We start from the raw sequence: 15,124 nt of genomic DNA on the forward strand, positions 1-15,124 counted from the left end.
AATGAGTCAGTTCTTCGCATCAGGGGGCCAAAGTATTGGAGTTTCAGCTTTAGCATCAGTCCTTCCAATGAATATTCAGGACTGATTTCCTTTAGGATGGACTGGTTAGATCTCCTTGCAGTCCAAGGGACTCTCAAGAGTCTTCTCCAACACCATGGTTCAAAAGCATCAGTTCTTCAGTGCTCAGCTTTCTTTCTAGTTGAACTCGCACATCCATACATGACCACTGGAAAAACCATAGCTTTGACTAGACAGACCTTTGTTGGCAAAGTAATGTCTCTGCTTTTTAATATGCTGTCTAGGTTGGTCATAACTTTTCTTCCAAGCAGTAGGCGTCTTTTAATTTCATGGCTGCAGTCACCATCTGCAGTGATTTTGGAGCCCCCCCAAAATAAAGTCAACCACTGTTTCCTCATCTATTTGCCATGAAGTGATGGGACCAGATGCCATGATCTTAGTTTTCTGAATGTTGGGTTTTAAGCCAATTTTTAAAAGTGGTATGGTAGAGAAATCTTTAAGTGATGATAAACGGACGGATAAGCAGAGACCTGGGGGAGGCAGGATTGAAGTGTGGGAGTGTATTTGACCAGGACAGAGAGTGCCCCTGCTACTATGAATGGTAGGCACCCTATGTCTCTGATGGTCAACTGCTTGAGCAGTAGAGATGCTTTCATGATTATGTTCTGCTGAATCAACTTCTCTGAAATATTTCTGCCTTGGTACTAAAGGGATCTGCTCTTCAGTTCTGAAACTGCTGGAGCCTGAGCTGTAGATTCTGAAGGTCACTGTAGGTATACAGTGAGCCTGTGTGAATTTTTCTAATGTTATTTTTAGTGGATTTATGTATGCTAGTCTAAAAGTTGTATGGCTTTTTGTTAAAATAGAATCTTATATTTCTTATGTTGAACGATTGTTTTCTTGAGAGACATCTAAATAGAGTGACTGGTTCTATTCTTATTCAGGAAGTGACTGGGTTTATCTTTGTTGGGGAGTTCATATTTTCAATGACAAAATTGGTGTTTATTGTGGAACATTTAGAAAACAAAGGTAAGTGATGAGTAAAATCTAAAAATTGCTTATATTCCTGCCATCTGGATACAGTCACTGATAATATTTTGGTATATAAGCATTAGGAAGCTTTAATTAAAAAATGAGAAATATTATTGCCAAAAGTCATTCAGATCAGCTGAGGATATCTTTAGAAGCATATGTTGTGTTCTGTTGCATGTACACAAAATTGTCTTAATTTGGTCTCATCTAGTTAGTTGTTATTCTAGTAATTAATAGATACAAAATGTGTTATGATTTATATTTGGCCAAGAGAAGTAAAAAAACTAAAGCACCTAAAACACTGAATTATTAAGGGCATATTGATAATATGTTTTCAGCATTACTTTAAATATTTTTCTTTGCTGTTTACCTGTAAGCTTCCTCAAATTTCAACCTGAAAAAATGTAATTCTGCATCTTGTTCATTAAGTTTATAGAAGAAAATATTTTAATTAAAAGACCACATCTTTTCATTTTTCCCCTCATTAATTAAATATAGTACCCAGTTTAAGCAAAGAGCATTGGCTTTTGGGTGAGACAAACCTGAATTTGAATCCCATTTCTACCACTTCTAGATTGGATGTGTGATACTGGGTTGAATTTTGCTTATTTTCCTGAGCTTCTGTTTCTTTATGTGTAAAATCGAGATATTAGTACTTGTTTTACAAAATTTTCACCACAAATTTTGATAATACATATGTAGTCTCTGGCTCATTTGAAGTATACAAATTTCTCTTCCCTTTTCTCCTCCAGTATTTTTTTTTTTAAATTCATGTAATATAAAACCAGCCATTTAAAAACTTAAAATTTGGGAACACTTAGAGCTTCCCTGGTGGTTCAGTTGCTGAAGAATCTGCCTGCAAAGTGAGAGATCTAGATTTGATACTGGGTTAGGAAGATCTCCTGGAGGAGGGCATGGCAACCCACTCCAGTATTCTTGCCTGGAGAATCCCATGGACAGAGGAGCCTGGCAGGCTACAGTCCATAGGATTGCAAAGAGTCAGACATGACTGAAGCAACTGAGCACGCATGCACACACACTATAAGATCTGTGCCAGTAGAGATAAACACAGTATGTGTGTTGTATGAATATTAAGATTCTATGGTTTGACTTGGAACTTGGTGCTAGAATTTTTCAGAGCCAGTTTTTGATCAGAGTTCCAAGTAATGTAGGTAGTTTAGCTAGTGACAGGAGAGGGAAGACTTCTCTTAGGTCAGCTTCTGCAAAGACAGTGAAGGTCATAATGTTTGGGGCTTTGAAGCAGATGATTATGGCTGACTGAAATGATAGATCAGAAAGAGATGAAGCTGTGAAGATAATGTGGTGGGCCTTGGATACTGACCAAGGAATTCAGATTTTAGCATATGGGTAATGTGACATCACTGATGATCTTAAGTGGAAAAGTTACATACAATTTATATTTTGAAAAAGTCATGCTAATGTACTATAGAGTATGGATTGAAAAAGGCAACCAGGAATGCCAGTTAAAAAGCTAGTATTGTAGTTATATGAGAAGTCATGAGATCTTGGACCAAGTCATTGACAGGCGTAAGGAACACAATTAGGAAATGGAAATAGTCTTGGTTAGACACGTGAAGGGAGGATAAGTACAAAGATGACTTCAAGATTTTTGACTTCTGGTAATTTTGTGAAAAAAGGTAATGTCATTCATCAAGATAGAACATATAGGATAAACACGAAGATTCTGCTTTTGGACCTGTTGAGTTTGAGATGCCTATTTAAATTGTCCAGTTAGCTGTTCAAAACTGCTCTGGAACTTGGGATAGGCTTGTGGGGGCTGTGGTAGGGGGACACGGGCATGTAAATGCTTGAGTGAGCAAGAGAACAATTTGGGAATCATTATTATGTATAGACGGTAGCTGAAATCAAGGATGTGAACTAAAGTGCTCAAAACTGCGATGAGGGTAAGGAGAAGATAGCTTATCCTTGGGAACACCATAGGAAAAGTGAGAGAGGAGGTAGGAGAACAAGGAGTGAATGGCCATGTGAAATCCAAGAAAGAACTTTAAAAAGAAGTGTTTGGTGCTTGCTGGAAGTCAAATAAGAACAGGAAGAAACATGATTGTCAGTGATTGTTAGGAGGTTATGGGTGGTGGTAGCACTCAGAGATTTCCTAAAAAGAGGTGCCTGGGAGTATGCTTGTAGAGGGTGGAAAATTGAGAAAATGAAAATAATAGTGAATGAGAGCTATTCATTCCAGAAGTTTGGTTATAAAAATAAGAAGTGAAGATATTAGCTGTAGATAATGTAAATAAATAGGAGTTCCTTCTTTGGAGGACTTATTTCTTCCATTTGTTAGTCATTGACAGCAAGATTTCCCCAATATCCAATCCACTGATGAAGAGGGCAAGGAGCACCCTCTGGGAAGGAAGAATAGGGTGAGCAAGGATGATGATGGTGGTAATAATAACAGCTAGCATTTATTGAGTGTATACCATGTACCACAATTAGATTTCAAATAATTTGCCCAAGCTATTATTTCTCATAGATACTATGTGGTAAAGCTGGATTTGAACCTAATTAGTCTGGAACCATTATCTCTGCACTAGATAGTAAGGAGCAGGAAGAGGGAATAGGTATAAAGAGTGGCTAGTACCAGAGTTCCATGTCCTTCTTATCTCTACTCTGCTCCTTCTGAGAAAATTCATAGTCCTCTGCTGGCTTCTGCCTTCTAAAATGCCTGCTGTGTTAAGGGTCAGGAACCTGCTTGCTTGTTTTCTTTTCCACTAGTAACTACCCCTTGTGGTTTCCTTCAAGAGTTTTTCTTAGCTTATTTGAGATTTTCTAAATGGATTTTTTTATTGCTAAAAATAAGGAAATAAGTGTATTTAAAAGACTGTCAGTATGCTTATGAAAAGGTAGAGTTACTCTTATGTTACAATAATACTCCTTGTGTATTTAGAAAGCTAGTTTTGAAGCTTGTCAGTTTTGAACGTTTAATTCCTAAAGGAAGGTTTCTGGGATGGGATTGTGGTTTCTTTGGTATAGATTTGGTGAGAAGAGAGAAGAAATGGGGTAGTATCTGAAGATACCAGTCAAGGAAGCCAGTGCTGTGGCATGAGATGGCAGCAGGAATGAATGAAGGAAGGGAGTTCAGAGGGTTTACACTTGACTCTGCCTCGCCTTGGCTCTTACTGCTGCCCATGACCACTCAGTTTGTGGCAACATGGGCTCTATGGAACAGAGAGTAAAGTTCCAAGTAGGGGCATTGGGTACCTTGACTGAGTTTCTGTGAATACCAGGCCTCCAGGTTGGATAGGTTAGGTGTAGCCATCTCTGTTAATAATTTCCATGTTTTTAATAATTGAGATTTGTGTTGTTTCTTTGGTTTTATAGTTACCAGTATGAAAGATCCTTAACAGTAAGGACAGTTTCATTGTACATACATTTTTAAATATAAGGAAGATGACTTGTGAAGAATTTCTAAATCGGAAAAAGTTTCCAAAGTTAAATGTTTACAGTGACAGTTTTTTTATTTTTTACTCAGTCTTGATTTTTCCACACCATATTTTGCTTTTCTGTTTTTGTCTATTCATAATTTGATTTTGTCTATTTCTAGCCTCAAATTCAAGGCATCTGTTTTCATAGTGATTTCTGCCCTTATGGTATGGTTTTATATATATAGCATTCAATCTCTGAGGAGAAAGAAATCATAATCTATATACTTAAGGAGATATGAATTATATATATATATATACACACACACACATACACACATGCATAAATATACATATAATATGTGAACTGTATTACTGGGACCATATTTATTTCTTCTGAATATCCTAAATTGGCTAGATTGGTAAAAAGAACACACTGGGTATTAAGTAAATTACCAGGGAAGCCCATTAAGTAAATGATGGATGGAAAAATATGGAGAACAGTCAGCAGTCATACCTCTATCAAATCTTTTTAGATCAAAAGCAAGATCCATATTAATTTATATCTCTAATCCATGTTAGTTCCTCTCAAGTCAGCCACATGTAAACCAAACCAGCAGTCACTTAAAATAGGGGGTTGCTGTTCATTTCTAACTATAGTTCCTTTTCTGAGGTGCTACTTTCCTTTCATAGTTCAAAGAGTACTAACAGTATCTTTCAATAATAAAGCATCTTCATGTGTCAACAGAAATGTATGTTTAATGAGTACATTAATTTGGCAGTAAATAATTAAATAAGGTTAAATCCCCAATCATGAAGAGTTTTATCAGTATGTTTTTGTCTGTACTTGTTAATGTTTTTTCCTTATAAGTATGCTTCCATATCTTATTTAAAAAAAAACCAAGACTCCCTCTGTCAGAGAGTACCTTGCAACTACTAGTGAAATCTCACATAGGAGTTCACAAGGTTGTCTTTTGGGCCTTCTTTTTTTTTTTTTTTTTTTTTTTTTAAAACACATGCACTTTGACTTAGGAGAGTGAATTTAATAGCCTTTTTTTGTTAGAGGACAGAAAGCAAGGTGGCATATTAGAAAAAGTGCAATTAGAAGTTAGAAGCCTCTTAGCCAAATGGGTGATATTGGCAAAGTTACCTAACATCACAGAACATGAGTTTCCTTGTGTGTAAAGTGGGGAACAATACCTACCTCATAGGACATTTGGGAGGATTACATGTGATAACAGATATTGAAGTGCTTAGCATGTAATGGGTAGCCAATAAATGTTGGTATCTAGCTCCTTTCTTTCTTTGGTTCCCCGTGTTCCAGGCCTCCTCTTGACTTTAATTCCTGCCTTTTGATTTTTTCCCAAATTTGTTCATTTCTTTTGCATTTTCATGATTGAGTAACTTCATTATCTTGCCCAAACATTGTCTCTCTTACCTGAAGAAAAGCTGAGGAACCAGGTAAATTTTGTGTTAGGTATTCACATAAAAATTTTATTGAAGATGATTAGCATATCCTTCTATATATATTTTATATACTGTTTTCAAAGATGTTTTTACTGTTACCACTATGAACACATGGTTGTAGTGCTATATGTATAATTTTAACCTTATCTCTTAAACAAATCTATTTTCCTTTAAAATAGTTTAATACTGAATAGAGTTTTAGCATGGTGTGTATATGTTATATGATTGCTCTTTGGAGGAGAGATGAAAATACATGTATAGTGTATATAGTTTACTTTTGCTGTTCAGTGTACTGAATGATTATTCATTCCTCTTTAGTTAAAGTAGTTTAAAAAGTATTTTGTTCTAGGCGCTGGGAATATGGCAGTGAACTAAACTGAATCTTTGCCTTTGAAAAGCTTGCTTTCTAAAGTGAAAATTTTTTTCATACATAAAATTTTTTATAATGCATTTTCTTTGCTCATACATACGTTTATACCATGCATCAAAAAGTTCTTATTATAAAATAGAATATTATATTTTGGGAGACTGTTTGAAGCTACAGCTCAAATATTTGTGTCCCAAGATTTATTAATATCAAATGTCAACATTTTTATATCAAATATTGCTTTCATTACATTTGCCACATTCCACAAAGTAATGTTTTATTTGTTACTACATAATTCTTTATATAAAATATACTTGTTTTGGAGGTGAAACATTGGCTTGCAAGTTGAAAGTATTTTTCATTTATTTGGTAAATATTTTTTGAGGACCTCCTATACTCCTAGGTTCTGTGTTAAACTAATCTAGTGCAGGAATTTAACCTCAGGTCCAGAGCCCAATAGTATTTCCTTTTCTTCATGCCATATATTAAAAGGTGGGGACCGGAACTGTGGAGATGAAGAGATTCATCAAGAGAATGAGGATTTATTTGGATTTAGTTGCTAAGAAGAGGTCATTACTGACCTTAAAGTGGTTGGAGGAAGAAAAGCTTACTATAGGAGGCTAAGGAAACACAGGGAGAAGGCAATGGCACCCCACTCCAGTACTCTTGCCTGGAGAATCCCATGGATGAAGGAGCCTGGTAGGCTGCAGTCCATGGGGTCGCTAAGAGTCGGACATGACTGAGCGACTTCACTTTCACTTTTCACTTTCATGCACTGGAGAAGGAAATGGCAACCCACTCCAGTGTTCTTGCCTGGAGAATCCCAGAGACAGGGGAGCCCGGTGGGCTGCCGTCTGTGGGGTCACACAGAGTTGGACACAACTGAAGTGACTTAGCAAGGAAACACAGACTAATAAGGAAATTGAAATATCAAGAGTAAGCAATTCTTTTTTGTATTATGGTAGTGAGTAGAAGGAAGATTTATGCATGGGCTAGAAAGTACCAGAAACCAGGGAAGGAAACTTCAAAATAAGGGATATATATATAAGGATTGTAAGAGAGGGCAATAGTTTGGGGATCAAGTGATCAAATACTGTGAAGAGAGAAGATAATTGAAACTTTAAAATGCCAGAGAAACCAAAGAAGATAGTTATGGACTTAAGTGAAAGGGGATTTGGCTTAGAATAGTAAAGAGAAAACTTCATTTGATATAATAGGAAAAGATGAGAATGAATGAAAATAAGAGTATTTTAAGATGGAGAAGGTGAAAGTGGAAGAAAAGCTATGACCAACCTAGACATCACATTAAAAAGCAGAGACATTACTTTGCTGACAAAGGTCCGTCTAGTCAAAGATGTGGTTTTTCCAGTAGTCGCATATGGATGTGAGAGCTGGATCATAAAGAAAGCTGAGCACTGAAGAATTGATGCTTTTGAACTGTGGTGTTGGAGAAGACTCTTGAGAGTCCCTTGGACTGCAAGGAGATCCAACCAGTCCATCCTAAAGGAAATCAATCCTGAATATTCATTGGAAGGACTGATGCTGAAGCTGAAACTCCAATACTTTGGCCACCTGATGGAAAGAACTGACTCATTTGAAAAGTCCCTGATGCTGGGAAAGATTGAAGGTGGGAGGAGAAGGGGATGACAGAGGATGAGATGGTTGGATAGCATCACTAACTCGATGGCCATGAGTTTGAGCAAGCTCTGGGAGTTGGTGATAGACAGGGAAGCCTGGTATGCTGCAGTCCATGGGGTCGCAAAGAGTCAGACATGACTGAGTGACTGAACTGAACTGAAGATGGAGAAATGAGATGGTTATGATCACTCCCACAATCTTCTCTTAAAGTAGAAGGTAGGGTCATTTGCTGAAAGGAATAAGGTGAGAGGGAGAGAGGAACTTAAAAGGGGGAGAATGTTCTGCCATGGAAACATACTTGGAAATCAGTGAGTTCAAGCAGTGACACCTTAGTTGAGATTAGCATAGATGTTACAGTGATCAGCAATATCCTAATGTTCTGTAGCAGGAGTTGGCAGACTATAATCTGAGCGTCACATGTAGCCTGTGAGTTGTGAATACTTTTTATATTCATAAAGGATTAAAAAAAACTGAAGAGACAAAGAAGATTGTGTGACAGAGACCACATGTGACATTTAAAATCTAAAATATTTACTGTCCGGTCCCTTACAGAAAGATTGCTGACCTTTGTTCTATAGCTCATGACCAGAGAAAACAAATGAGAGCATGACTCAGAGGTTGGAGCTGACATGTTGGATATGATCAAAGATCAGGGGGTGATAACATAAGGGATACTAGTTATGGGGATTTGGTGGAGGTGGACAGTTGGGTGCAGGTTAATAGGGAGTAAAGTAAAGCCAGAAGAAAGCTAATAGATAGGATGAAAATGAAGAGGGTTTGTGACTAAGTCTTAGAATGAAAAGCATGATCAGTTGGTCTGAAGCAAAACTGACAGATAAGGAAGCTGGATGTAGACAAGGGGAGCACAGTTGATTATCTTAGAGGTAGAAGAGCTTCACAAGTTGTCTAATGATGAGGTCAGGGTGATGAAACATCAGAAGTATGATCTTCAATTCCTGAAGATGATATCAGGGAGACTGTAAGAAGAACTAATGTGAATTATGTTGCTAGAGTTATTTGAAAAAAGTGGAAGTGAGCATGAAGTATGAATTTGATGATGGTAAAGTGTTAAAAAGAGGCTGGTGTAAGTAGGTGAATTACTATAAATAAGGGGAAGAGAAAAGAGAAGGCGGCAGTTAAGTTGTCCTCCATTTGCCCTGGCAGCTGAGCTGTTCCACCCTCTTGACTTGGTGACTGATAGAGGTAGATAAGAAGGCTGCAGGGAAGATGTGGTATTCTCCATAGAAGGTCAGATTTACACCTACTCTTTGAGGATGGGAGAAGCAAAGTGGTACATTGGTTTCAGGTTGTAAAATGTTGTTGTTGTTTGATTGCTAAGTTGTCTTAGACTCTTTTGTGACCCCATGAACTGTAGCCTGCCAGGCTCCCCTGTCCATGGGATTTCTCAGGCAAAGATACTTGAGTGGGTTGCCATTTCTTCTCTAGGGGATCTTCCTGACCCAGGGATCAAACCCACGTCTCCTGCATTGAAGGTAGATTCTTTACCACTGAGCCACCAGGGAAGCCTTAAGTTGTAAAATGAAGCTCTCAAAATAAAATTGCAGTCCTTGATCACTCAGTCTTGTTTGACTCTTTGCAACCCATGGACTGTAGCTCATCAAGCTCCTCTGTCCATGGAGATTCTCCAGGCAAGAATACTGGAGTGGGTTGCCACGTCCTCCTCCAGGGGATCTTCCCAACCCGGGGATCGACCCGAGGTTTCCCAAATTGCAGACAGATTCTTTACCATCTGAGTCACAAGGGAAGCCCAAGAACACTGGAGTGGGTAGCCTGTCCCTTCTCCAGGGGATCTTCCTGACCCAGGAATCGAACTGGGGTCTCCTGCATTGCAGGCAGATTCTTTACCAGCTAAGCTACCAGGGACCAAATAAAAGTAGTTGAGTTTTTTTTCACAGATGTATACATGGTCAGGGGGCTTCCCTGGTAGCTCAGCTCTTCCTGTAAAGACTTTTTGACATCAGTACTATTTACTATGTAAAATTTGTGTTTTTTTATACTAATGAAGTTAAGGGATTAATATTAAAAATATCTCTTTTTACTTAACTGTGAATATATGTAAGAGTAACCTGGCAAGTAACCTTCATTTGAAATAGTAAAACTGTCTTGATTGGGCTGCAAGTAACAAATTCAAATCATTTGGATATGATGGTCCTTTTGTGACCATGTTAATGTAGAGTCTATATTCTAGCTTATAAAACTTTACTATTAAATATACATACAGGGATATAATGTATTTTAGCCATTAAAAATCAAGTAGGGGAATTCCTTTGACCTTTAGAAGATGAAACAGGAGCCATTGTAGCTGCTTTATGTTTTTCTGTGTTGATGGGCAGAATTATTCCTATATATGACATCATTGGATAGTATTTTCTGAAGGAAAAACTTTTATCTGTCAAGGACTAGAAATATGAGAAACAGAAAAAAGGTAAATTGATAGAGTTTTTCAGTGTGCCAGGTAAGTTTAAGTTACTGGTTCTTATAAGAGCATCTTTATTTCTTCTAGAGAATCAGACTATTTCCTGATAATCTAAAATCTTAAATATCTGTAACTTGATTTTAAATGGTACCTTTATTTCAGGTGGTTTTCAATGAGTAACCTTTGGAATATTTTTAAAGATTGAGTTAAATGTCTTTTGAATCAAGAAGAAAACAATTATGTCATTTACTTTAATCATATTTTTGTGTTGTGTGTTTTTTCCCTCAGTTTTTGTTACAAAGAATACTGCAAAAACACAGCCGCCTCCTTCCAAGGCAGCTCAGCGCTCAATGCAGTCTCCACAGAATAGTGGTATAATATTACCAACACATCAGACTAAGAAATCAGGTCGGCCTAAACCACCTGGATATCCTTCAGTCCCCAAGAAGGGAAGTTCTGTTAAAAATACCACAACAAAGAAAAAAGGCCCACACTCAGGAAGAAAGGTTAGTTGTATCTCCTACTAATTTCTATTATGGATCTCTGTAGTGCCTTATTATTAAACATACAGTTTAGGATTTACTAAGAGTGTTATATGGGCTTCCCAGATGGCTCAGTGGTAAAGAATCCACCTGCCAATAAAGGAGATGTGGGTTTGATCCCTGGGTTGGGAAGATCCCCTTGATAAGGAAATGGCAACCCATTCAAGTATTCTTGCCTGGGAAATCCCATGGTCAGAGGAGCCTGGTGGGCTCAAAAGATTTGGACACAACTTAGCAACTGAACAACAATAAGAGTATTATGACAACCTTGAGGAATGTACCAAGAGTGTATAAGGCAGGGGAAGGGGGAGAGAAAGGGATTGGGATTTTGGGACTAGAAGATATAAACTGTTATATATAGGATCCAAATACAACTTGTCTGTAAGAAATATACTCTTAAGTATAAAGGTATAGAATCTTGGATAAACTTAAAACTGAATAGTGTTTGACCTCTTCAAAGCCACACTGAAAATACAGCATGGGTGTATTTATCTTTGGGGCAGTTTATTTAAAACTCAGTATACTTTAAAAGGGCTTCCCTGGTGGCTCAGCAGTGAAGAATTCACCTGCAGTGCAGGAGATGCAGGTTCGATCCCTCAGTCGAGAAGATCCTTGGAGAAGGAAATGGGAACCCACTCCAGTATTCTTGCCTGGGAATTCCCATAGACAGAGGAACCTGGCAGGCTACAGTCCATGGGGTTGAAAAAGAGTCAGACACGACTTAGTGAATAAACAACAACACTTTAAAAATAACATAATTTACTGCAATACTGTGGACCCAGATAACGGTCATTAATTTAAACAAAGAAAAATCCAACAACACTGAGTGTTCTGCTTTTTCTCCTTTGTCCCTGCCTTTTAAATATCTCTGTTATTACCTTTTCTAGGCCCAAGGTCCTCTTTTCTGATACTGGAGAGTCTTGTTTGAAGTTAGGTCCTAGAAAACGCCAAGAGCTGATATACTATAAACCGCTAGTGATTTTAAACAATACCCAGAAGACATTTGTTCTTACATACAGTGGGCATAATTCTGTATGGACTTTAGCAAGCCACTTTTAATTTTGTCAAAATTATCATGTGTAATATGGAGAAATGCAGGCTAGATACAGTAAAAACCCAGATGAGTGACTGCTTTCTGAAGACAAACTGTCCTCTGCCTCATTGAGGTTCCCTAAGCTCACTTGATGAATTGCTGGATTAGATTTCCAGAGTGTGTAAAACTTACATGCATGCATGCTCAGCTGTGTCTTGACTCTTTGAGACCCTATGAACTGTAGCCTGCCAGGCTCCTCTGTCCATGGCATTCTCCAGGCAAGAATATTGGAGTGGGTTGTCATTTCCTCCTCCAGGGGATCTTCCCGACACAGGAACCCTGCATCTCTTGCATTAGCAGGCAGATTCTTTACCACTGAGCCACCTGGGAAGCTAAAAACAACAATAACAAAAATAAATAAATAAACAAACCACAAGTTTTACGTAGTAATTATTTTGGCTAAGGTATGACTAGGTGGAGCAGGGATAGCTTTGGGAATCCCAGCCCCTTGGTCTCTTCCTCTCCTACTTGACTAGCTTATGGTCCCCTCTTATAACAGTTTGAAAAGTACTACAATTTGTAACAGAGAAATTTCCATCCCAAAGGACTTCTGACCACTGATCATTTGTGGACCAGTGATGCCAATGATTTTCTGACCTCCTTATCTAGGAATTTTATCTTTTTTAACAGGAAAAATGTATTCCTGTCATTTGCTCCACATCTTCAACTTCTCTAAATGCACTGGCCAGAGAACGTGGTAACATTTCATATGATAAGGACGCTATCCCTGGGTCATCTAAAATAGTGATGTCTACAGGTAAATTAGTATTTTTAAGAGTATAAAATTAGTACTTTTGTTGTGTTATATTGAGTGCCTTTGAAGTCCTGAAAATAAGAGGAAGATGATGATAAGCATTTCTTTGAGCATTTTTCATATTAAAATATTTTGAAATTCTAGTTGTTTACTTTGATGTTAAGGAAAAAGTCTGTTTAAATACATGAGTCATTTGAAAATTCAGCGTCCTTAAGATATTTTATCCCTCTTAGTAAAATTTATAACATTTACATTATTGTCAATTCTATTCTTGTTTTCCCATTATCTCATTTCACAATTTGTCTTTTTGTCTTGTATATATTTTTAAAGATACCTCAAACCTTTATTTTTTTTTAATATTGAAGCTTCTTTAATAATAGCAAAAGACATAACATTTCTACAGAAAACTTAACTAGAAATGTAGACAACGTATACAAAGAAAACGGTAAGACTCCCTGATAAAGGCACAATGTAAACTTTTCTAACTGATTTTTTAAAATTTATTTTTTCATTTATTTATATTAGTTGGAGGCTAATTACTTTACAATATTGTAGTGGTATTTGCCGTACATTGATATGAATAAGCCATGGATTTACATGTGTTCCCCATTCTGAACCCCCCTCTCACCTCCCTCCCCATCCCATCTCACTGGGTCATCCTAATGCACCAGCCCTGAGCACTTGTCTCATGCATCAAACCTGGACTGACGATCTGTTTCACAATTGATAATATACATGTTTCGATGCTATTCTCTCAGATCATCCCCCCCTCACCTTCTCCCACAGAGTCCAAAAGTCTCTTCTATACATCTGTGTCTTTTTTTCTGTTTTGCATATAGGGTTATCGTTACCATCTTTCTAAATTCCATATATATGCATTAGTATACTGTATTGGTGTTTTTCTTTCTGGCTTACCTCACTCTGTATAATGGACTCCAGTTTCATCTACCTCATTAGAACTGATTCAAATGAATTCTTTTTAATGGCTGAGTAATATTCCATTGTGTATATGTTCCACAGCTTTCTTATCCATTCATCTGCTGATGGGTATCTAGGTTGCTTCCATGTCCTGGCTATTATAAACAGTGCTGCGATGAACATTGGGGTGCACGCGTCTCTTTCAGATCTGGTTTCCTCAGTGTGTATGCCCAGAAGTGGGATTGCTGGGTCATATGGCAGTTCTATTTCCAGTTTTTTAAGGAATCTCCACACTGTTCTTCATAGTGGCTATACTAGTTTGCATTCCCACCAACAGTGTAAGAGGGTTCCCTTTTCTCCACACCCTCTCCAGCATTTATTGCTTGTAGACTTTTGGATAGCAGCCATCCTGACTGGCGTGTAATGGTACCTCCTTGTGGTTTTGATTTGCATTCTCTGATAATGAGTGCTGTTGAGCATCTTTTCATATGTTTGTTAGCCACCTGTATGTCTTCTGTGGAGAAATGTCTGTTTAGTTCTTTGGCCCATTTTTTGATTGGGTCGTTTATTTTTCTGGAATTGAGCTGCAGGAGTTGCTTGTATGTTTTTGAGATTAATTCTTTGTCCGTTGGTTCATTTGCTATTATTTTCTCCTATTCTGAGGCTGTCTTTTCACCTTGCTCATAGCTTCCTTTGTTGTGCAAAAGATTTTAAGTTTCATTAGGTCCCATTTATTTATTTTTGCTTTTATTTCCAATATTCTGGGATGTGGGTCAGAGAGGATCTTGCTGTGATTTGTCGGAGAGTGTTTTGCCTATGTTCTCCTCTAGGAGTTTTATAGTTTCTGGTCTTATATTTAGATCTTTAATCCATTTTTAGTTTATTTTTGTGTATGGTGTTAGAAAGTGTTCTAGATTCATTCTTTTACAGGTGGTTGACCAGTTTTCCCAGCACCACTTGTTAAAGAGGTTGTCTTTTCTCCATTGTATATCCTTGCCTCCTTTGTCAAAGATAAGGTGTCCATAGGTACATGGATTTATCTCTGGACTTTCTATTTTGTTCCATTGGTCTATATTTCTGTCTTTGTGCCAGTACCATACTGTCTTGATGACTGTGACTTTGTAGTAGAGCCTGAAGTCAGGCAGATTCCTGGAACTTGATTCCTCCAGTTCCATTCTTCTTTCTCAAGATTGCTTTAGCTATTTGAGGTTTTTTGTATTTCCATACAAATTGTGAAATTATTTGTTCTAGTTCTGTGAAAAATACCGTTGGTGGCTTGTTAGGGATTGCATTTGAATCTATAGATTTCTTTGGGTAGTATAGCCATTTTCACAATATTGAGTCTTCCAATCCATGAACACGGTATACTTCTCCATCTATTTGTGTCCTCTTTGATTTCTTTCATCAGTGTTTTATAGTTTTCTATATATAGGTCTTTTGTTTCTTTATATAGATTTATT

At 37.5% G+C, this 15,124-nt stretch overlaps 1 protein-coding gene across 4 annotated transcripts in view; it reads left to right on the forward strand.

The window, feature by feature from the left end:
- Positions 1–15,124, forward strand: part of SCML2 (Scm polycomb group protein like 2) — a 105,000-nt gene that overhangs the window by 66,007 nt on the left and 23,869 nt on the right. For all 4 annotated transcript variants that reach the window (XM_043897057.1, XM_043897055.1, XM_043897059.1 and 1 more), the window contains 2 exons: positions 10,646–10,863; positions 12,623–12,749. In XM_043897057.1, the coding sequence (XP_043752992.1) occupies positions 10,646–10,863; positions 12,623–12,749 (345 nt within the window). The remainder of the gene's footprint in view (positions 1–10,645; positions 10,864–12,622; positions 12,750–15,124) is intronic.

This window comes from Cervus elaphus, chromosome X (genome assembly GCF_910594005.1).
Source record: "Cervus elaphus chromosome X, mCerEla1.1, whole genome shotgun sequence".
Taxonomy (NCBI): domain Eukaryota; kingdom Metazoa; phylum Chordata; class Mammalia; order Artiodactyla; family Cervidae; genus Cervus; species Cervus elaphus.